Source organism: Myotis davidii, unplaced genomic scaffold (genome assembly GCF_000327345.1).
Source record: "Myotis davidii unplaced genomic scaffold, ASM32734v1 scaffold1527, whole genome shotgun sequence".
Classification (NCBI taxonomy): domain Eukaryota; kingdom Metazoa; phylum Chordata; class Mammalia; order Chiroptera; family Vespertilionidae; genus Myotis; species Myotis davidii.
The window spans coordinates 637,264-659,082 of NW_006298269.1; the positions used below are offsets into that span (position 1 = coordinate 637,264).

The following is a 21,819-nucleotide window of genomic DNA, read 5'->3' on the forward strand; positions in this document are numbered from 1 at the left end:
GAAAATTGTTTTAAAAAGGTATGAGTTATGTTCTAGTAGTTTGAATATTTTTCCTCTGTTGTTTTAAATTTTTCTAAACAGAATATGTATTATCTGAGTAAATTTTTTTAAAATATATTTTATTGACTTTTCACAGAGAGGAAGGGAGAGAGATAGAGAGTTAGAAACATCAATGAGAGAGAAACATCGATCAGCTGCCTCCTGCACATCTCCCACTAGGGATGTGCCTGCAACCAAGGTACATGCCCTTTACCGGAATCGAACCTGGGACCTTTCAGTCCGCAGGCCGATGCTCTATCCATTGAGCCAAACTGGTTTCGGCATGAGTAAATTTTTTTGAAGTATAAGAAAGCATATTTTGCCCTAGCCGGTTTGGCTGAATGGGTAGAGCGTTCGCCTGTGGACTGAAGGGTCCTGGGTTCAATTCTGGTCAAGGGCATATGCCTGGGTTGTGGGCTCGATCCCAGTAGGGGTATGCAGGAGGCAGCCGATCAATGATTCTCTCTCATCACTGATGTTTTTATTTCTCTCTTCCTCTCTGAAATCAATAAAAATATACTAAAAAAAAAAGAAAAGTATATTTTGAAGCTAGTATTTTATGTAATAGTACAATATAATATAGAAAGGAAATAAGGTTCATTTGGTATACATTTCTAATATCATCTGCACATCTGATAACAGGGTTGGCAACTAAGATAAAATAAAAATTTTAATTATTTATTTTCTTTATTGATTAAGGTATTACATATGTGTCCTTATCCTCCTTCATTGCCCGCCCTAAAATAACATTTTAAAAAAGATAAATAAAAATAATAATCCTGCAATCAATCCTTAGATCATTCAGTATAAGAAAGACTATTTAAAAACCCAACATTATTCCAATGAAGTTTTCCTTCTTCTTTTTGAATCCTTCAACATGTACTGAAAAATGAATGTTGGTAGCATTAAGAACTATTGTTTTTGAGATCTTCATTATTCATCCACATATGTGTAACAACAGAGTAAATCATCGCCTTTTTTTTTTTACAATTACACCTTTTAAGTTGAAGCAATTTTCTTTCTTTTTTAAAAAATTTATCTTTATTGTTGAATGAAGCAATTTTCAAATGTTAAAACAGATTTTCTTTTCAGGCGATTTTTCAGAGGAAATGAGATAAATACACTTCCTCATGCCTGGAGAATTGCCGTAAGATGGTTATTATAAAAACTAGCAAGCTTAAACCCATCAGTGACCTGTGGCTATTTTAGACAAGCATGGGGATGGATAAAGCACTAACGCAGGGGAAGGGCCTGTCAGGTCTTTCCTGACCACACTAGGTACACAGACCTTCTCTCAACAATTCTAACTCTTGTTCATTAGAACATTTGTTCAACCACTTAATTTACCATCTTACCTTGTTTACCGACTTTTTATATAAATCCATGAGCATCTAGCACATTCACAATACTCAGTAAAAAGATTTTACCAGAACAAATGAAAATGGCTTTACCAAGGTAGGATTTTCAGGTTCACTCTGTCGAAATCTTAGGGTACGGTTTCGGAAGCCCAAACTTTGGATCATAGAAACTTCCTCATTTAGATGCTCAGGAGAATTATTTTCCTTTTTTGAAAAGCTGTAACTGTTTGTAACTGTGAATTACAAGGGAAAACATTATTTTTATAATTGCAATCAAAGAACCAAGAGAAATCCTGTGTATGCTCTCTGTTATATAGTAAGACAATGCAGCAAAGGCTACCTATAGTTTTTTTAAAATAAAACTGTGGAAATTCTACTCCTGCGAAACAAACACACAGACTGTCAAAGTTATTTTTACTGTCCCCCCCCCCACCAATACTAACAAATTTGCCTATTAATCATAGCTCACTGAATCTAAGATACCAATGATGTAAGAAGCACCATTATTTTCTATACCACTAAGAAAGAAAACATACAATTAAACAATGACACACCACTGATGATAACTTGTCCCCAATTTATGTGGGGAAAAAAAAAACAACGTGCATCTTCGGATGGATAAAATAAGGTATGAGACCAGTGGGAATGATTTAACAAATAGATTACAGATAAAGGGCTAAAATTAAACTAGACCAAAAGGTCTTATCACCTATTTACAGAAAATTGTGTAAACCTCCTTCAGAGTTTTTTATTTTTTTGTTAATCTTCACCCAAGGGTATGTTTCAATTGAGTTTTAGAGTGGAAAGGAGGGGGAGAGACAGAGAGAGAGAGAAACATGATGTGAGAGAGACACATAGATTGGTTGCCTCCTCCCCAACCCCCAACCAGGGCTGGGGATGGAGTAGAGCCTGCAATGGAGGTACATGCTCTTGACCATAATTGGCTGGGCCCCTCTTGAGTTTTAATGACAGCCACTAGAGCATTGGCCCCTGGGGCTATATAACACTTACATGGCAATCCTGTATCAAGTTCAAAAGCATGAATGATTTTCAATAGCTCTTCAACAAGTTGACTAAATCTTGTACTTTCTTGTAGGCTTCTGAAATTAAATCATTTAAGAGACATACTTAGCAAGTACTTATCAACTTTTTAAGGGCTTTTAAAATAAAGAAAGACATGTACACTAGTAAAAAAGGATGCAGCAACAGCTGAAAAACTGTATTCAAAGAACAGAGCTATTAGTGACATCACATAAGCAAAACATCATTGACATCAGTACTGATTATTTTTGTAATATTTTTTTTGCCATTCAAATCTACCAAAAGCCTGTAACTATCTAAAATAGAACTATGAGTCCATAGTAAATATAAATCCACTGCATAGAGAACTTACTATTCTTGGCATCTGAGCCCCATCCACTCAACATCCCACTTCTAGCTATCAGGGATTTCTGTCAAATGGTGTTTACATTATTTGAAAAGTACAAACAGATGACAATGTCCAAAGAAAGATTCTGATTTAGGAAAGTTTTCATTTATTCCTTTAAATATCTGAGTGACTACTATATGCCAAACACTGAAAAAGCTGTGTTGACTGAGACAGACAAAGCCGGTGCCCTAACAGAACTTAAATCCTGACCAGAGGGATACACAATACAGAAATACACTAGGGGTCCAGTGCATAAATCGTGCACCTTGAAAGGAACTGTGGGCCATGAGGCTGCAGTGGGCACAGGGGCAGGTCTTGGCCCATCCTCTGCGCCCCTACCCAGCCCCTCCTGCCACAGCCCCCAGTCCCCTGCCTGCTGGCAGCCCTGCTCCCACACACTGATGGTGCTGGCCACTTGCACCTGCTGAGGCGCAGAGCGATTGGGGCCCCAAACGCCCCTTAGGAGCAGGGGGAGATGGAGAAGCCCTGAGAGACGATCAGGGCTAGCAGCCACCGCTTGCACCCGCTAATATGCAGGCAGGGCCAGTGCTGGCAGCAGGTGTGAGTGCTGGGCAGGACTGTGGCACAAGGGCAAAGAATTTTCAATAACCACCAGAGGTTCACCTCAATGACAGCGACCGGCGTCCCGCCTTGGTCCGGCTCCCCCGCTTGCTCCACCATCCTGCCGCAGACAACGCCCCGCCATGTTCCCCACGCGCCCCCTGGTGGTCAGCGCATGTCATAGTGACCAGTTGTTCGGTTGTTCCACCACTTGGTCTATTTGCATATTAGTCTTTTATTATATAGGATTGTGCGTGTGTGTGTGTAAATAATTAAGTAGAAATTAAGTGTACAAGAAGAAAAATAAAAGGATCAGGAGAAAATGGGGGCAGGTGGTACACTCCTGCTTTAGATAAGACTGCAAGTTCTCACACCATTCAGAAGCATTAGAAAAATGCATGTTGCTAATTGCTAACACCTGAATAAGGTACCATAAAACTTTCAGGAAAATAATTTATTTTGTCAGCTAAACACCCTTTTATACATTTTTCTACTGAGGAATGGTTCGATAGGAACAGCTATAATAGTAAGGAATTTCTACTTTTTCCAGCCTCCCATCACTACCCAATTATATACCTTTTGGTTATATCATTCTTACACAAAGGACACTGTGACGGTCCTTTCTTCTGGTTGAGAAGTTTCAGCATACAAAATCTACAAATTATAAAGAACAAGGATAATTAAAATTACTTTTTTATAGAGAGAATATTCAAAGGACAAATAGCCATGAAAAAATAATTTCACAACATTAAGAACACTTTTAAAGTTAATGGCAGGTGAATTACAACCAATGACTTTAATTGTTTTTCAATGTTACCTAAGCAGAAAACTAAACTATCAAGCAATGATCTATGAAAACTAAACTTACATGCATATGGCCTACTGTTATGATCTCATAAAACTTACTAAAGAGTTAATATGGGCCGGAGCTCCAGTGGCGCAATCGGTTAGCGCGCGGTACTTATAAGAGTTAATATGACATATTTAATTATTATTATTTCATTCTGCATAATCAGACAAATGGTAAATAGTTCAAGTAAAATTATTATAATTAGTTGAAAAATCTCAGCACCTCACTACAAAGCTACAGTAATCAAGACAGTGTGGTACTGGCATAAGGACAGACATATACATGGACGGAACAGAATTGAGAGTACAGGAAAAAACCTATTCATATATGGTCAACTGATTTTCAACAATGGCACCAAGACAATTAAATGGAAAAAGAATAGTCTCATCAACAAACAGTGCCGGGAAAACTAAATATCCACATGCAAAATTGAAAGCTAGACTCCTACCTCATACAACACACACACACACACACAATAACTCAAACTAAATCTTTGTGACCTTGGGTTAAATAAACAAACAAACACCAAAAGCATAAGCAACCTAAGGAAAAACTAGATACACTGGACTACATCAAACTTAAGAACTTTTGTGCTACAATACCATGATGAAAGTGAAAGGACAATCCACAGAATGGGAGAAAATATTTGCAACTCATATATATCCATTAAGTGACCTGTATCCAGAATATACAAAAACTCTTACAATTCCATCAATGAACTATGTGGTTTTGAATTGAATGTAGACCATTAGTGCTACTACTTGAGCTAATCTTCTGCATGGTTCATATTTTTAAAGTGTGTAGTTAATATTATGCATGTTATTGTCCTTTCTTCCATTCTTACCAGTATGTGCCCATTTGCAAAACAAAAATGCTAATAATCCAAACAATGTACTTTGAAATCAGAATCATTTCTTAATTGTTTTCATATAATTTCCCGGAGGCTCTTCATCACACATTAGTGATCAGAAACGAGATGTAATTCCCCAATCCCTGCCCGCAAGAACTGAGTGGGATCTTACAGTAAATTGAAGGGAGTTTTACCCTAACTCATGGATTGTGCAAAAATGAGCTGCCATTGGGTTTGACTGTAGATGGGTTGTGGTGTGGTGTATTGAAAGCTATTGAATGCAACTTACAATGCTTAATAAAAATCTTTATTCTTTCAGTATTAAAAAAACCCCTCTTATAACTCAATAATAAACAGAGAAATAACACAATTAAAAAATAGGCAAAGGATTTGAATAGACATTTTCTCCAGAGGAGGTATTCAAACAGTCAACAAGCACATGAAAAGAGGCTCAATAGTCATTATGAAAATGCAAATTAAAGCTACAATGAGATACCACTTTACACCCGCTAGGATGGCTTGTGCAAATAAAAAAGACAGGTAAGAAGTATTAGAGAAGATGTGAAGAAACTGAAGTCCTCATTCATTGCTGGTGGAAATATAAACCGATGCAACCACTTTGGAATACGGTTTGGCAGCTCCTCAAAATGTTAAACATAGAGTTACCATGTGAGTCTGCAATTCTACTCTTAGATTTCTTCCCTGGAGAAATGCAAACATTAGGCCATGTTAAACTTGTACACATATGTTCATAGCAGCATTGCTCGTAATAGCCAAAAAGCAGAAACAATCACCAATACAGATGCCTTACCTGGGAATAACTCTATAGTTTATGGAAAAGTGATATCAAAAAGCTACCTGTAAATACCCTTTGAAGAGCCACAGAATAGAGGACACTCCTTGAGAAAATGTAAATCCTATTTATAATCTACCATAATAGTTCTAGGAGGCATCAACGCTTTACACTGGGAAATGGTACAATTAAACAATTCTGAGTGGGAGTAGGGAGGGGATTCCCTGTACAGAGAGAATACTGCAGAACACAATAGCTAACTAAGCTCGAGTGTTGTAGCCTGTACAATAATTACATAAATAACACAGGGGACTAGGTAAATGTAGAAAAACCAAAATATGGTTTCCAGTCTTTCCTTATGCTAGAAAAAGAACACATGCATAAAGGTCGTTAACTCAAAAGAGAAAATGAACTTGTACATCGCTTAAAAAGACTGAACAAAGGAAAACACTGATGGTTCAACAGAACATAGGCATATTTTTCAGGGCTCAGAATTTATTAGATTCTGTTTCAGAGACCTGGGGAATCTCTGTGATGCACCAATTAAATAAAGACATAAATGTTCTACATAAGGTGCTTGCTAAAAAGATCTGAGACAAGTTTGGGGCTGCTTGGATTTTTAAATACTTAAGAAAAGGCAATACTTTTTTTTCCTAAAATATATTTTATTGAGTTTTTACAGAGAGGAAAGGAGAGAGATAGAGAGTCAGAAACATCGATGAGAGAGAAACATCGACCAGCTGCCTCCTGCACACTCCCCACTGGGGATGTGCCCGCAACCAAGGTACATGCCCTTGACCGGAATCGAACCTGGGACCTTTCAGTCCGCAAGCCGACGCTCTATCCACTGAGTCAAACCGGTCTCGGCAAAAGGCAATACTTTTTAAAGCAAATGCGGTAGTACTCATTTTTTAGCACATCTATGTCCTGAGGAGTTTGGCAGGAGTCAATAAATTAACAGTTCCAACTCTAAGCAAAATGAAAGTAGGCTGACGTTTGGCTACCTTTGATTATACTGGGTGCCCTGGATTCCTGTCAACAGAACTAAGATTATGGACCAGTATTGTCCAGAGCGCCCCACAGCTTAGTGTCCACTTACGGCGGCCCTATCAAACCTTGTCAGATTCTATAGTAAGGCTCTGTTTTCTTGATCAAACCTCTAGTTTGTACTTTAGTTTCAACAATTAAGACTCTATCCTAAGCTCTTCATCTGGGTGAGTATGCCTAGGTTCCTTGCCTGGTATTGCAACCCCATGTGTCAAGGCTCTTGTCTTCTAGGGACAAGTCTCACCCTTAACCCTTAGCCTCCTATGGCTGATTCCATATTTTTCTTCCTTTATAACCACCACTTTGAACTTCTGCTTATTTCTGCTGCTAGACTCCTGAGAAACTATGTTTGATCTACTAGTATATGCTAGAATATCCATCTCTTGACTACTTCTGGACCACTGACATATCAAGCCATTGCTAGACTCCAAAGTTCCCTGATATTATGATGTAATATATCTAGCCATCAAACCTCCCTAACATGAACTCACCACGTATCTGCATTTCCGCAGTTAGCTGATGCCAAGATTTGCCTGACTTGGTCTATCTGATCCTTAGACTTCAGCCATCCCTGGTCTGGTCCCTCTTACTATCCTGCAAATAAGTGTACAGGAAGGTCATCATTCCAGAACACTGCTTCCCAGACTTTAATGTGTACAAGAATCTTGTCAAAATGCAGATCCTGATTGAGCACGTTTGGAGTAGAGCTGAGATTCTAGAAAGTTCCCATGTGATATGGGTACTGTAAGTTCATGAGTCCCACTTTGAGTAGTAAGTTCCTAGAGCTGTGTTGTCCAATACAGCGGCCACTGGACACATGGCTACTGAGCAGTTGTAATGCAGCTAGTCTGAACTAAGATGTACTGTAAGTATAGAAAAACACAGGCTCTTAAAAACTTAATACCAAAAAAGAATGTCAAATAAATACCTCATTAATATATTTTATATTGAAATGGTAAAATTTTGGTCACAATTGGGTTAAAAATATATAAATATATAACTACTAGAGGCCCGGTGCACAAATTCATGCACGGGTGGGGTCCTTGGAGGGGCCTGCGGAGGTTGGACCCCAGCTCGCGCCCCCAGCCTTGCAGCATCAGCTCGTGAGCCCCGCAGCCCCATCTGGCACCCTGCCTTGGCCTGGCGCCAACCCCACACCTGCTCCACCATCCCGTCTGCGGGGCGATCAGCCAGGGCCTGCCCAGCTCCCTCAATGCCTGGGAGCCAGGTGGTGGCCCCGCCCCCCATTGCCACCACTGGTTGCTGCCTGCAGGGTGATAGGTGGGGTGACTGGGCCCCTGCTTGCACCCGCCTTGACCTGGCACCGCCCACTCACCTGCTCCACCCAGCCTTGCAGCATCAGCTCGTGAGCCCCGCAGCCCCATCTGGCACCCTGCCTTGGCCTGGCGCCAACCCCACACCTGCTCCACCATCCCGTCTGCGGGGCGATCAGCCAGGGCCTGCCCAGCTCCCTCAATGCCTGGGAGCCAGGTGGTGGCCCCGCCCCCCATTGCCACCACTGGTTGCTGCCTGCAGGGTGATAGGTGGGGTGACTGGGCCCCTGCTTGCACCCGCCTTGACCTGGCACCGCCCACTCACCTGCTCCACCATTCCACTGCAGTCATCAGGGCCCATCAGGGTGGCAGCGCCTCCACTGCCACCCACTGCCAGCACCACATTGCCAATGCCTGCCATGTTCCGTGCCGCCCCCTAGTGGTCAGCGCACATCATAACGAGGGGTCGAATGACCGCCCATGGGGACAATTTGCATATTAAGCTTTTATTATATAGGATAATTTAAAAACTTTTTAGTAATATGGCTACTAGAATATTTAAATTACACTTATTGTTCATATTATATATTTTTGGAGAATATGGTTCTAGATATTCTAAAAAATATCACACAATTCATTTGTTGTTTGGAAATTGCAAGGCAATGCATAGATGACCCAAGTAATTTTTTTCTAGACTGGTACTATTATCTCTTTTGTATATCTCATGAAAGATTTCAGAACTATAGGCTTACCTCAGTCAATAAAGCTATTTTTATCATTAGCAATTATAGAAAATACAATTAATGCTTGGGGTATTTTCCCCAGTTTTCTGACATAGAGATCAAGACATTATTCAGATTATAAAGGTATTACAGAAGAGGTTTCATGAAAAAGTTGATCTGTCACATGGGTATTATACTATACTTTTAATTCTAATATAGTACTTAAAAATATGGCTACTTCTTCTGCTTATCATATTCTCCATATAAAGAGCTGCAAGCTTTTCTCACTCTCCCCCAGTTGCCAACTTTAACCCTTTCAACCTCAATAGATGTCTTCACCTCCAACTTCATTGAGCTCAAACTACCTCAGTGGCTCAGTGGTTGAGCCTCATCCTGTGAACCGGGGGTAGGGTGGGTCACGGTTTGATTCCTAGTAGGGACATATGCTCCAGGTCGTGGGCTTGATCCCATGCAGGGGGCGGTCAATTGGTGGTTCTCAATCATCATTGATGTTTCTATCTCTGTCTCCCTCTCCCTTCCTTTCTGAAATCAATAAAAATATATATATTTTTAAAACTACCTCAACTCCTCCTGCTCTACCTCAAAAGTCTTTCTGTAGAATTATTCTACTTTTCCTTCATTACTACTTATGAATAATAACTATTTCTTTTTCTTGCAGACATTTTCTATTTCCAATCCCGTCTACCTCCTCTTACAAATGTCATCTCCCCTTTAAGGGGCTCCTTCCTCTTCTCACACAACGTTTAAACAAATATGGAAAGTTAAGTCTCTTTTTTCTGGACATATTCTACTTTCTTCTCTTCAGACCTTTGCTTATATTATTTCCTCTGTCTGTAATTTCCCTCTTCCACAAGCTCTCAAAGTAATAAATGTTGATACTACCTGTAATCTTTTAAATATTGGGACTTTTACATTTTGTTTTACAAAAGTATCAATCTATGAAGAAACCGGTCCTATATTATAGTTTGAGACACTTCCCTCTAGAGGCCACAAAACTAAAAATTCCTGAAGCAGAGAGAGAAAGCAGTGCTGCCCTGGCACCTGAACAAGGAAAAGGGCCTGAGGAATCAGAAGGAAACCGTTGGGAAGAGATCTACATCAGTGTGGTGACATGAGAAAGGGGTGAGAGACAGTGGAAATGGGCGCTAGACCCTTGGTAGGACAGATGAATGGGAAGAATACAAAATACAGAGGAAGGAGCCAGCCAGCTGGCAGACTAGTGCTCAGAGGATATCCCTCCAAAGTGAACAGGTTTCCCTCAGCTCCAGCCAGCCCTCATTATCCTTAATGCCAGATGCTTTTCACATTTTTTAGGTTATGGAAGCATACTAAGAATTTGATAAAAATTATTGCCTTCCCCCAAAATTGCAAATGCCCAGTTTTTAATACAGTTGAACTTAAAATTGAATATAATTCTAGGACATTCATGAAAACCAACAAATCCCAAGTTAAAAACTCTTAAAATTTAAAAATTCCCAAGAAGATATATAAGAAATTGATCACTGTAGTTGTTTCTGGAAAGGGAAGAGGAAGGCAGGAATTTGAGGTTAGGAGGGAAATATACTTTGCATCATATAACCTTTTGTGCTAGTTAAACTCATTATAATGGACGTGCTTTGTCAATTGAAAAAGAAAAAAATACTTAAAAGAAATTAGTTGGCATTCAGGAAAAGTCTCAATCATTGCTTAACATCAGGGAAAGGAAAAAAAACCCTTGCTCCACCAAATTACCTATCAAACTTTTTCTGGAATTCTTTCACCAAGAAACATTTTCATGTGGGGGAAAAGGGGGAACATATGTAATACTTTCAACAATAAAGATTAAAAAGAAAAGAAACATTTTCATTTCAAAGGGCAAGATTCTTAAAAATGTAAATATAACTTGAATCATTGTATGAATGAATTTTAGCCAAATATTGCTTGCAATCTGCTTTCCCCATGGACACAAAAAACAAACAGCTGTTCAAAGTGAGTTGATTTCCCACTAGATAGATATGCCAATATTTTACCAGAAACTATGGCTAAAACCAACTTATGGTGACTTTCTGTGTATTCTCTGAGACAGAATGAAATCGAATTGGATTTTTCTTTCTTACTTAATTAAAGATAAAGCTTCTTTAAAGTTGGGTGTTTCCTCTGTTACGAAGGATAAGCACAAAAGGCAATAATGAAGCCACATAAAATATTCAAACTTACTTGCAAAATATGTGGTCACATTTTGTAGAAACAGGCTCTTTGATCAACTCCAGACTAGAAGGGTAGGGAAAAAAGAAAAAAGGAAATAAATGCAGCTCAATAATTTATTTAAAAATAAATATTTATCCTTAGAAGTTCAACTTTAAGTGGTTATCACTAAGCCAAGGTAAGGTTTTAAGTTCATTCAATAGATACTTATTAAATGTCTGCTGTGCCAGGAGCCAAAAATACAGCAGAGAATATGATCCTTATTCTCACTGAGCTTTCAGACATCAAAACAGAATACACAGTACTTTTTTCAATATTCTACATGACCTTTAGCACTTAAAAGATTAGTTGATATTACTTCATATCAATTAGGTTTCACTGATACACTTTTAGAGTTATCAGTGGGTGCATATCCTATATCTCAACTAGACTTTAAGCTCCACAAAGACAAAAACTTCTTGTATTTCTTTCGGATTCCCTGACAGCACTTCTTTTTTGCATGTGATTACCTTTTTAATTTCTTCATATGGAAAATTTCAAGCATTTACTAGTGCACAAATAAAATAGTAAAATGACCTCCATGTACCACCCAGTTTCAACAATTATCAACTCACAGCCAATAGTATTTTTGTCCATGGCTGATACCCACCCAAAGCCCAGATTATTTGAAAATAAGTCTCAGCCATCATATAATTTCATCTATAAATATTTTGGAACACATTTTCAAAAGAGAAAGACTTTTTTAGTATAACCATGAAACCATTACTACTCCTAAAAAATAATTTCCTTAATATCACCTACTATATAATTAATGTTGTAATTTTCCTGTCTCATAAAAGTTTCATAATTAAATCTGTGTAAATCAGGATTCAAACAAGATCCATACATTGTCTCTGGTATGTCTCAAGTCTCTTTTATTCTATAGATTTTCCCTTCTTCTCTCCCCACCCCCATTACTTATTTTAAAAACTAGGTCATTTAGCCGAAACCGGTTTGGCTCAGTGGATGGAGCGTCGGCCTGTGGACTGAAGGGTCCCAGGTTCGATTCTGGTCAGGGGCATATACCTTGGTTGCGGGCACATCCCCAGTGAGGGGTGTGCAGGAGGTGGCTGATCGATGTTTCTCTCTCATTGATGTTTCTAACTCTCTATCCCTCTCCCTTCCTCTCTGTAAAAAAATCAATAAAATATATATTTTTTAAAAAAACTAGGTCATTTGACCTGTAGAATTTCCCACATTCTGGATTTTGCTTTTTGTAACCCTATGTTGTGTAGTTTAATATGTTCCTCTAGTCTCTACAGGCTCGATCAAATTCAGGTTCCATTTTTTGGCAAAAACAATTTTTTGGCAAGAACACTTTTAGGCACTGTGTACTTCTATTACATCACTTCAAAAGGTACATGATGTTGGCTTTGTGATTACTTTGTAAAAACAATGTAATAAGCTAACTAAAGAAAAGAAAATAAACTTAGACAAATATTAAAAACTAGAGGCCCAGTGCACGAATTTGTGCACAAGTGGGGTCCCTCAGCCTGGCCAGCGATCGAGGCTGATCTGGGCAAATTTGCCCAGTCCCAATAGGCATTGACAGGAGCCAGCCAGGGAGGGACCACAAGAGGTTGGCTGGTTGGCCAGGGAAAGACCGCAGGAGGTTGGCTGGCCGGCCCCGATTGGGGCCAATTGGAGCTGGCCGGCTGGGGAGGGACTGCGGGAGGTTGGCTGACCAGCCAGGGAGGAACCGCGGGAGGGCTCCAGGGCGTGTCTGGTCGTCTGGCCAAGTCCCAATCTGCCGGATCCCACCAACAAGCTAACTTACTGGTCTGAGCGTCTTCCCCCTGGTGGTCAGTGCACGTCATAGAACTGGTGGGACACTTAGCGTATTACACTTTTATTATATAGGATTTGAGAAGGGCCCTGGCTGGTGTTCACAGTGGTTAGAGCACCGACCCACAATTGATGTCTCTCTCTCACATTGATGTGTTTCTCTCCCTTTCCCTCCCTTCCACTCTATATAAAATCAATGGAGCCAGGTTGGTGTGGCTCAGTGGTTGAATGTTGACCTATGAACCAGGAGGTCAGGGTTTAATTCCTGATCAGGAAACATGCCCAGGTTGTGGGCTTGATCTCCAGTAGGAGGTGTGCTGGAGGCAGCAGAATGATGATTCTCTCTTATCATTGATGTTTCTACTCTCTCCCTTCTTATCTCTGAAATCAATAAACATTAAAAAAAAAAAAAAAGCCCTGGCCGGGTTAGCTCAGTGGACAGGGCATCAGCCTGTGGACTAAAGGATACCAGGTTCGATTCCTGGTCAGAGCACCAAAAATAAATAATAAAAATAAAAACACCAGAAGAAACTTAGAGAAAAAAGGAATTTATAGGAAACAGGGATAATGCAGGGAGAAGGCAATCAGTAAACATGACCCTTCTGGGGGAAAAAAAGGAAAACAGCATTCAAAGAACGGTCCTGGAAATTAAAAGCAAAAATGAAAAAATGGCCCTGACTGGTTTGGCTCAGTGAATAGAACATCAGCCTGTGGACTCAAGGGTCCTGGGTTCAATTCCAGTCAAATTGATGTTTCCCTCTCATCGATGTTTCTGACTCTCTATCCCTCTCCCTTCTTCTCTGTAAAAAATCAATAAAATATATTTTAAAAAATTATAAAAAAAGAAGAAGAAATGAATAGAAGTTTTGATAAATGAAGCAGAAAGTGTCAAAATACCCTGGTTGTCAAGAGTTTGGTAACATAACTCTTATAATCATGGGGTTTCTGATGCAGCACAGGGGAAGAAAAGAAAAATACCACATTAAGTCAGAAGGCTGAGATTCTACTACCAGATCTCTTTAGGACAAGACTGAACCTCAGTCTTGACTGAACCTGACTGAACCTAAGTTTCCTGTAAGGAAACTGTCACCCACTCTACCAGTCTCTTCAGGCTATTGTGAGAATAAAATTAAAAGCTACTTGGGAAAATGTTTCCAATCTGAGATGACTTGTGTAATGTTAGTAGTATTATTGGGACTGAATGTGATTTAAAACAACAACAACAACCTGGAGAAAAAAAAAGAACTCTGATTTGTTTCCAAATCACTATTCCTCGGATAAGCTAGATATCATAAACATTCTCAGTAAAAGAAAGTGGATTTAGCTACACCAGATGGCTTTCCTTCTCACCACTGACTCAATTCTGAAACAATTATATTTCAGTATAGTAATTATGAGCCAAACTATACAAACATACTCTAAACAAACTTTGAATGGATAAAAACTCCAATATGGAAAAAGGTAGTAAATGTTGAAGGAAAAGCTTGAAGAGGGAATAGGAATGAAAAGACAAAAATTAACATGTCCTCTTCTAGGTCCTGATGATAGTAAATGTTTACTATGAAAGTGTCTAGAGCCTGGCTGGGTAGCTCAGTGGATTGAGTATTATCCCAATCACCAAAAAGGTTGTGGGTTAGATTCCTGGTCAGGGCACATACCTAGGTTGTGGGTTTGACCTCCAGGCAGGGCACATACAGAAGACAAAAGTGGGGACCACGCCAGGCCGATGGGAGCACAGAATGGCCAAAGGCTGCTCTGGGCATGAGCCTAAACAGGATGTTCAAGGACTCTGAGCCTGGGAATCCTAATCAGGCCAAGATACCAGGAGCGGGTATAAGGACACATGGTACACTGTGCCCTTCAGTAGCCGATATGATTGGTGTAACTACTGGCAAGAAGCCTTCTTTATCTAAATACTACAAAAGTAGGCTTCCTACCACTCCAGTCAGCTAAGGCGGGAGTGAGAAGAAGTCTGCTGGAGTATGGAGAGAGAGCAGCCAGGATGAGGCGTGTGAAGAAGTCTGCTAGAGAGAGCCTCTGGGCAGGAGACAGGAGAAGGTGCTGAGTCGGAGAGCTGAGATACCGCTATGATGTGAGGCGGTGAGTCTGGGAGGCAGCATGTGGCTGCTCAGATAAGAGCTGTGGGTACAGAGACTGATGCTGCTTTATGGGAAAGATTTATGTTCACTAGCTGGTGTCCGGCTACATGCCTGTATGGACCTTGCTGTGAGAACTGTTCTTGTCTGATGGCCATATGGCCATGGGCTTCAGCAATAAAGACTCATTCTTATTTACCCACAACCTCTCATGGCTTCTCTGACAGACCCGGCGTCCTGGGAGGTCCAGCTCCAGGCAGAGGGGCTCGGACCCAACACCTGTTACTAGTGAGCAGAGTATAAAGGAGGAACTTGGACTAAGTACCCAACAGTTAGCACAGTGGGCAGGGTTTGAAGAAGAACCAGCCCTGGCGTAGTCAAATGGAAGAATTTAGAAGAATACATGGACTCAAAGCCACTCAGAGCACCAGGGCTCCTGCTGCGTGCTCTGACAACAACCAATCAATGTTTCTCTCTCTCTCTCCCCCTCCCCCTTCCTCCTAAAATTAATGAAAAAATATCCTCAGGTGAGAGTTTTTTTTAAAAAGTGCTCAAATACTAAAACACTTTTAAACCAGTCAATATTTTAGGCCTACATGCCTACATTTTGAGGTTCCAAAACAGATATGTGATTGGAAGAAGAAGCTAGATTAGGTTCCAACCACCGACCAGGATACACATTTTAAAAACTCTTTTGAAAGTCAAGAATTTTATATAATCATATGTAAAAAGTTAAAGAACTACCAATTATCAGAAATAAATGCCAAAAGTGACCTCGAGACCAAAAGAAGGAATTTTAGCTCTCGAGACCTAAAAAAAGCTAGAAACCTACTTTACAGCTACCATAAGTAACGCTGTTTCCAGTCACAATCAGAAGCTATTGAGACATAACAGCGAACTGTTCTGGGCACTGTAAAGAAAAAAAGGGAAGTAGATATGATTCCCATCCTAGAACTTTCCATTTAAATGAGTTAAACAATGAGTAGGCTGCACAATTTTAGTTTAAAAACCTGTGTCTTTCTAATAGAAAACAGATTTAAAAAATGTATCAGCTGTAAAATATACAGTATTTGACCAAAATGAAAATTTAGCATTAACTTTCTCATCTTACATCTTTAATTTTTATGTATCTGAGTTTTTTTAATTGCTGGTTTAATTTTCTGTGGAAATATAAAATAAATGGACCCAAATGCCACCCTATTAAGGACTTTTTAATCACTCTTTGTAATTATGAGTTTTATGACTTTTCAAAAGCAATTTTCCCCCAATTGCCATTCCCTGCTTCTTTGGCTCTTATGTTACATAAATTAGGCTGTAAATTTCAGTTAGCTCTTGTTTTTGTTTGGCTGAAATGTTGAAGGGCAAGGGAGAGTAGGGTTACTTATAAATCTTGTATTTCTCTGAAAACACAACTTGCATTTTCCTTAATCTTATTTATTTGACTCCAAATATGAGAAATAACTTTCAAGAAGCACAAGAGACATTTTACTTAAATCTACTCTCCTTTGTTCAAGGTAAGGAGTAATAAGGGCAGCTTTCCAATTTATTTATTTTTAAAATATATTTGTATTGATTTCAGAGAGGAAGGGAGAGGCAGAGAGATGGAAACATCAATGGTAAGAGAGAATCATTGTTCAGCTGCCTCCTGCACGCCCCACACTGGGGATCGAGCCCACAATGCAGGCATGTGCCCTGACTAGGAATTGAACCGTGACCTCAGGGTTCATAGGTCAATGCTCAACCACTGAGCCACAACAGCCAGGCTAATAGCCTAATCTTAACAGTCATTATAATTTTTCCTCCTTACTATGTAAGGTCAATTCTATTCACTTGCATAGGATATACTCATATAAGGAAAAATCTCAAATTAATAAATTCTGTTGACTTACCAGATTGGACACTCTAAGATTTTCTGCATAGCATTAAGGACATTTTGTACTTCTTCAACTCGATCCGCACATAAATCCATCTCTCCCTGTTACAATGAACTTTAACACATAAACAAATGTGGTTATTTGTCTATATGCATATCTATCTATATACTAGGGGCCCCGTGCACGAATTCATGCATGGATGGGGTCCCTCAGCCTGGCTTGCGCCCTTTCGCCATCCAGGACAACTCCGGGGATGTCAGAGAGCGGTTTCCGCCTGATCCCCGCAGGCCAGGCGAGGGCCCCCACCGGTGCACCACCCGGGCCTCTGGTTTTTAAATAAGAGAAATTTAAGATGGGAGTGCTTTAGAATTATGCCAACCATAAAACTAATAACAAAAGCTTTATTTTTTAACATTCTAAGTTTTTCATTGTAATTCAGGTCACTTTAAATTCTTTATTTTTTCACATATAGCCTCCAACCATTTTCTTCCACGTCCCTTTGGTCTCTTCCTTTCTCCAAGCAAGGGAAAGGAAAGCCAGTGGGGTGACTGGATGAGTGGCGGTAGCCTGACATTTCTCCAATCATCCTGGCTGCTTTCTTTTTCTTGCATAAAACCATAACCAACACAAACAAAACCAACATCAACCAAGGCTCCCCACCCCTGTCCTTCCCCAGTGTCTTCCACTGGCTTGCACCCATCTCAGGAGCCTCGGGCACCCCCAATGCCGGCAACCTCTGTGATTAGTAATGCCCCTCCACTTTCCTCTAGTCTCTTCTCGGAAACGTATCTGGATACAGTTCGTAAGGGCTCTCCCTCCCACAAAATCCTGTCTCCTCCTCTTCCCAGGCACATTTCTGCCCCTATTCTTTCTTCATCAGGGTCCCCTTCTCACTCATACCAACTCCTCTTTCACATTATAGTGCGCCCTCAAAACACATTCCAGCTCCTATCATCTGGATTCCCCTTCGGACACACCCCTTCCTTATTCTCGGTGCCTCCCCCGCCCGCGACCCACAAAGTGCACCCCTCCCCACGACTATGCCATATGCAACTTCTTAGGCGTCCCGGGTTCCACGCTCCCGCTAGCCCCTGCCAGGTAACACCCACCTTGCTGTCCTTCAGAGGTTCCCTCCCCCACTCTCTGCACGCCTGCTCCTAGCCGGTCCGCCCCCCAAAGTTCCCTCACCTCTACTCAGATCAAAGCGTCTCGGCTTTCCCGGCCCACGAACCCAGTAGTCTGAAAAGCACCCCGCGACCGTCCTGGGTAGAGAGAGCTCAGGCAGCTTAAGGCGCGCAGTCGCCGATTCAATTTATCCGTAATTCCCGCGCTTTTCCGTTGCCACGGAAACCGGTCGCTGCGGCTGAGCGGGAGCCTCTCAGAATACGAGATCGCAACACGTTTGCGGAAGGGCGGGGCTGAAAGACCCGAGTCTTTAGGGGCTTCCAATTGGCCAGCCATTCGTTCCCTGTTACGTAATTAGGAAGGGACGGAAGAGAAGGCATTCTCCCGGAGTTTTCCATGAGGCGCCCGCCCTCTCACCTCTACGCTTCCAGAGACGGCTTATTATTACGTCACAGAGATTGCCGTGCTGGGGTCCGACTCGCTGAGGCCCGAATTGAGCGCAAGATAGTGCCCACCCATTCGCAAGGAGAGGTCTCGCTACCTCCCCCTTTCCGCCGCAATGGAAGTCTCCAGTTTAGGTAAATAAAAGGATTGTAGGCAAAAAAAAACAACTACGATTTCCAGCATGCATTGCGGACCACGAGACCTTCGCCACAGTGTTCCTTGGAAGCTGTAGTCCTATGGAGAGGAGCTTCCGACACTGGAAGGGGCACGGTTCTCAGGGCGGCCCAGTTCATAAAGAGCTTCGCACACTTCTCACGTCAACAGATATGGATTGGAATGTTACGTTTGCGCATCTTAAGAGAGGAGAATAAGCTGAAGAACCTACAAGTCCTAGGAAGACTACAATTCCCATCCAGCCCCTCGCCTCTCGAGTAAGTAGTCCTCTAGGTCAGTGACCTAAGGGAACGCAGTGGGCGCAGAGTTTACCTGGGAAGGGGACTGCGGTTCCAGCCCACGGCTGCGCACTCGAGGTTCCGCCCCTCATCCCCAGTGTTTATTATTGTTGTGCGGTTCGGGCAGCTCTGGTCCAGCCTCCGCAAATGCGCCCTCGACCAATCCATAGGGTGGTAGTTTTGAGGGACAAGCAGTAAGAGCCAATCATCTTGTCGGAAACTCAAACTGGGGACTAGCCTCTGTCTCTCTCCGCCATGTTAGATTCACCCCGCAGGGGTAGCAGCAGAGCTGGCGGCGAACGGTCCCTGCGCTGGCCTCTGGCAGGCGCCCCCCGGGGGCGGGAAGCTGGTAAGGAAGCCGCTGCGATGACCTGGGGGTGGGGTCACGGCGCTCCGAGAGGGGCTTGGGGAAGTTCAAGGGAGGCGTCCTGTCAAGAAGAGGGGCGACTTTTTCCCGTGTCTGGGGGCAGCTGTTCTTGTCAGTGACGGGATGGGAGAGCCGTTCGTGTTCCGAGGGGCCGAGGGGGCGGATGCCGCCGGTGGATGGAGGGGCCGTGGCTGAGAACGGCCGGCTTCTGCTGCGGGAGGGCCGAGACTCACCGGCACAAAGAGGGCCTAGTAGGTAAAGAAAACGAGAGAGGGCGGGGGGCGGGGGTGACACTGTTTGGGGGACACGGAATGCTAGGAAAGGATAACGGGAAGACTAAAATGAAGTCTGCAAGGAAAAAAACAAAACAACACAGGCCGCCTCAACCCCATCCCCTTCTTTTTAAGGACCTCATAAGTCTCCTTGGGCAGGGGACTCTGGTATTAGAAAGGTACCGTTGTTGTTTTTCTTTATTTTGTCCAACACCCAGCTTCCCAGGTCCAGACACTCAGCTTTCCAGGTCACACATTTTAGCGTCCGGGATATCTGTACAAGCCTCTGGTGGAGACAGTAATCAGAGCTCATGTTCCCAGGCCTGTCTCATTAAAGAGATTGTTGGTATCCTGGGGGGGAGGGGGGCGGGGGGGGGGACTCGAATAGAGGAAAGGCTGACTTGTGCCAAGCTAAGGTGAGTCAGTGGCATGAAGTTAGAATGATGCCAGTTAATGAAAGTTGAAGGCCTAGGCCCCAGCTCCCTGTCGTGACTGGCTTAAACTGCAAGGACCGATGGGCCTAACCATAGCTTTGCTGTTCTCCACCAGTTCAAGATGAATGCTCTCGCTAAAAGAATTTTTACGTATAAGCCAAACGGAAATAGGCAGTTCTTTACCAAGACCTGGATGTGATCCAGCTAAGCTAGCCTCCCCCACTTCCTGTTTTCTCATCAGCCGCCTGGCTGGAGGAGCTCCAAAGTATCTAAACTAATTTCCAATTGTGTAATTTGAGAAAGGGGGGAGGGGGGGGGAGATGGGTGTCCTCTGGAAGTGTGTTTCTCCGAAGTTGAAAAGTCAGACTGTTTCAGAGGCCCCCACTTTTGGCAGACTGAATCAATCACTTTATTTCATAATTTATTTTTTTTTTGCACAAGATTCTGGGGTGTTGACAGGAATTCTTCTCAAGTTTTAAGGACCCCCCCCCAAATTGCATTCCATATGACTAGATGTCAGCAGGGTTGCTAGAAACTGGTATTATTTGGGTGATGAACTTGACTCTAGGTGGAGACAGAGAATTTTTTTAAATGGGGGATAATTGTTTTTGGATTTTAAAAAAAATCCTTAATCCTCAAACCTTCAAGGTCTTTTTAAATGACCTTGTATTGTTTGACAGGGCAGTACATTGTACTGTGGGAAACAGGACTATTTTAGATTCTAAAGATGGGTGTATCATAATTTTACATTTGAGTAACATTTTCAAAGAACTTGCACACACATTTTTATTTGGTTCTTATGATAACCAAATTGTGAGGTTGTCAAAGCATGAGATATTAGACCTATTTTACAGATTAAGGAATTGAAGCTCAGTGGTTAAATAGCTTGTTCACAGTTACATGGCTAGTAATGTGTCTGGAATCCATTCTTTTCAACCCCTGTGCTCCCTTAGCCTTATGCTGTAAACTTCTGGCGCTTAATCTTGTTCATCTCCTATCTTCTGTGCCTGGATCAGAATCTGGCTCTTTGTAGATACTTATTAAAAATCAAAGAATATGTTCAAAAGCTAGCATTTTTCATTACAGTTTATATTTAGATTTAAACAAACTATTTTTTATAAAGTCATAAAAACAAATCAACCTAACAACTCATCAGTAAACAAAATCCTTAAGTAAAAACAGGCCTTAGCAGGGTAGCTCTTTTGGTTAGAGCATTGACCCCAAGGTTTTGGCTTCAAATCCAGGTCAGGGCACATACAAGAATCAGCCAATGAATGCATATGCATAAATAAATGAAAAAACAAATCTCTCTTCCCCCTCTCTTTCCCCTTTCCATGCTCTCTCTAAAATCAATCTATATAAAAGTTTTTTTAATCCTCAATCAGAATAGACATTCCTTTAAGGAATTGTTAACTTAGGCATGATAATAGTATTATGGTTGTTTTTTAAATTCTTATCTTTTAGAGGTACATAATTATTTCATAGATGAAATGATGGCCCTAGCTGGTTTGGCTCAGTGGATAGAGCATCAGCCTGCGGTCTGAAAGGTCCTGGGTTCAATTCAGGTCATTGTCACATGCCCGGGTTGCAGGCTCGATCTCCAGTAGGGGGCTTGCAGGAGGCAGCCAATCAATGATTCTCTTTCATCATTAATGTTTTTGTCTCTCTGCCTCTCCCTTCCTCTTTGAAATCAATTAAAAAAGAATTTTTTTAAAGAAATGATGGCTGTCAGTGTCGGAATAATCCGATAGGAAAAGGGTAGTGCTGTAAAAAGATGATCCTGAGTTGATGTTAAATATGGAA

At 41.6% G+C, this 21,819-nt stretch overlaps 1 protein-coding gene and 1 long non-coding RNA gene across 10 annotated transcripts in view; one reads left to right on the forward strand and one right to left on the reverse strand.

Annotated features, from left to right (window-relative positions):
* The window catches only part of BRCA1 (breast cancer 1), a 72,532-nt gene that overhangs the window by 38,730 nt on the left and 11,983 nt on the right, over nucleotides 1-21,819 (reverse strand). For 5 of the 9 annotated variants that reach the window (XR_001515585.1, XM_015570568.1, XM_015570572.1 and 2 more), the window contains exons 2-6: nucleotides 18,978-19,289; nucleotides 11,141-11,194; nucleotides 3,964-4,041; nucleotides 2,409-2,497; nucleotides 1,491-1,630 (exon numbers count right to left, since the gene is read on the reverse strand). Coding sequence is in view for 8 of the 9 variants with exons in the window: in XM_015570568.1 (XP_015426054.1) it covers nucleotides 1,491-1,630; nucleotides 2,409-2,497; nucleotides 3,964-4,041; nucleotides 11,141-11,194; nucleotides 18,978-19,111 (495 nt within the window). In the remaining variant the exon portion in view is untranslated. Of the gene's footprint in view, nucleotides 1-1,490; nucleotides 1,631-2,408; nucleotides 2,498-3,963; nucleotides 4,042-11,140; nucleotides 11,195-14,092; nucleotides 14,177-16,937; nucleotides 17,037-18,110; nucleotides 18,786-18,977; nucleotides 19,290-21,819 lie in introns of those variants that run through there. The other 4 variants (XM_006773904.2, XM_015570573.1, XM_006773905.2 and 1 more) reach the window with 3 other exon arrangements.
* Nucleotides 19,214-19,937, forward strand: LOC102761542. Its single transcript, XR_001515586.1, has 2 exons — nucleotides 19,214-19,292; nucleotides 19,801-19,937. It is a non-coding gene; the product is annotated as an uncharacterized LOC102761542 (long non-coding RNA).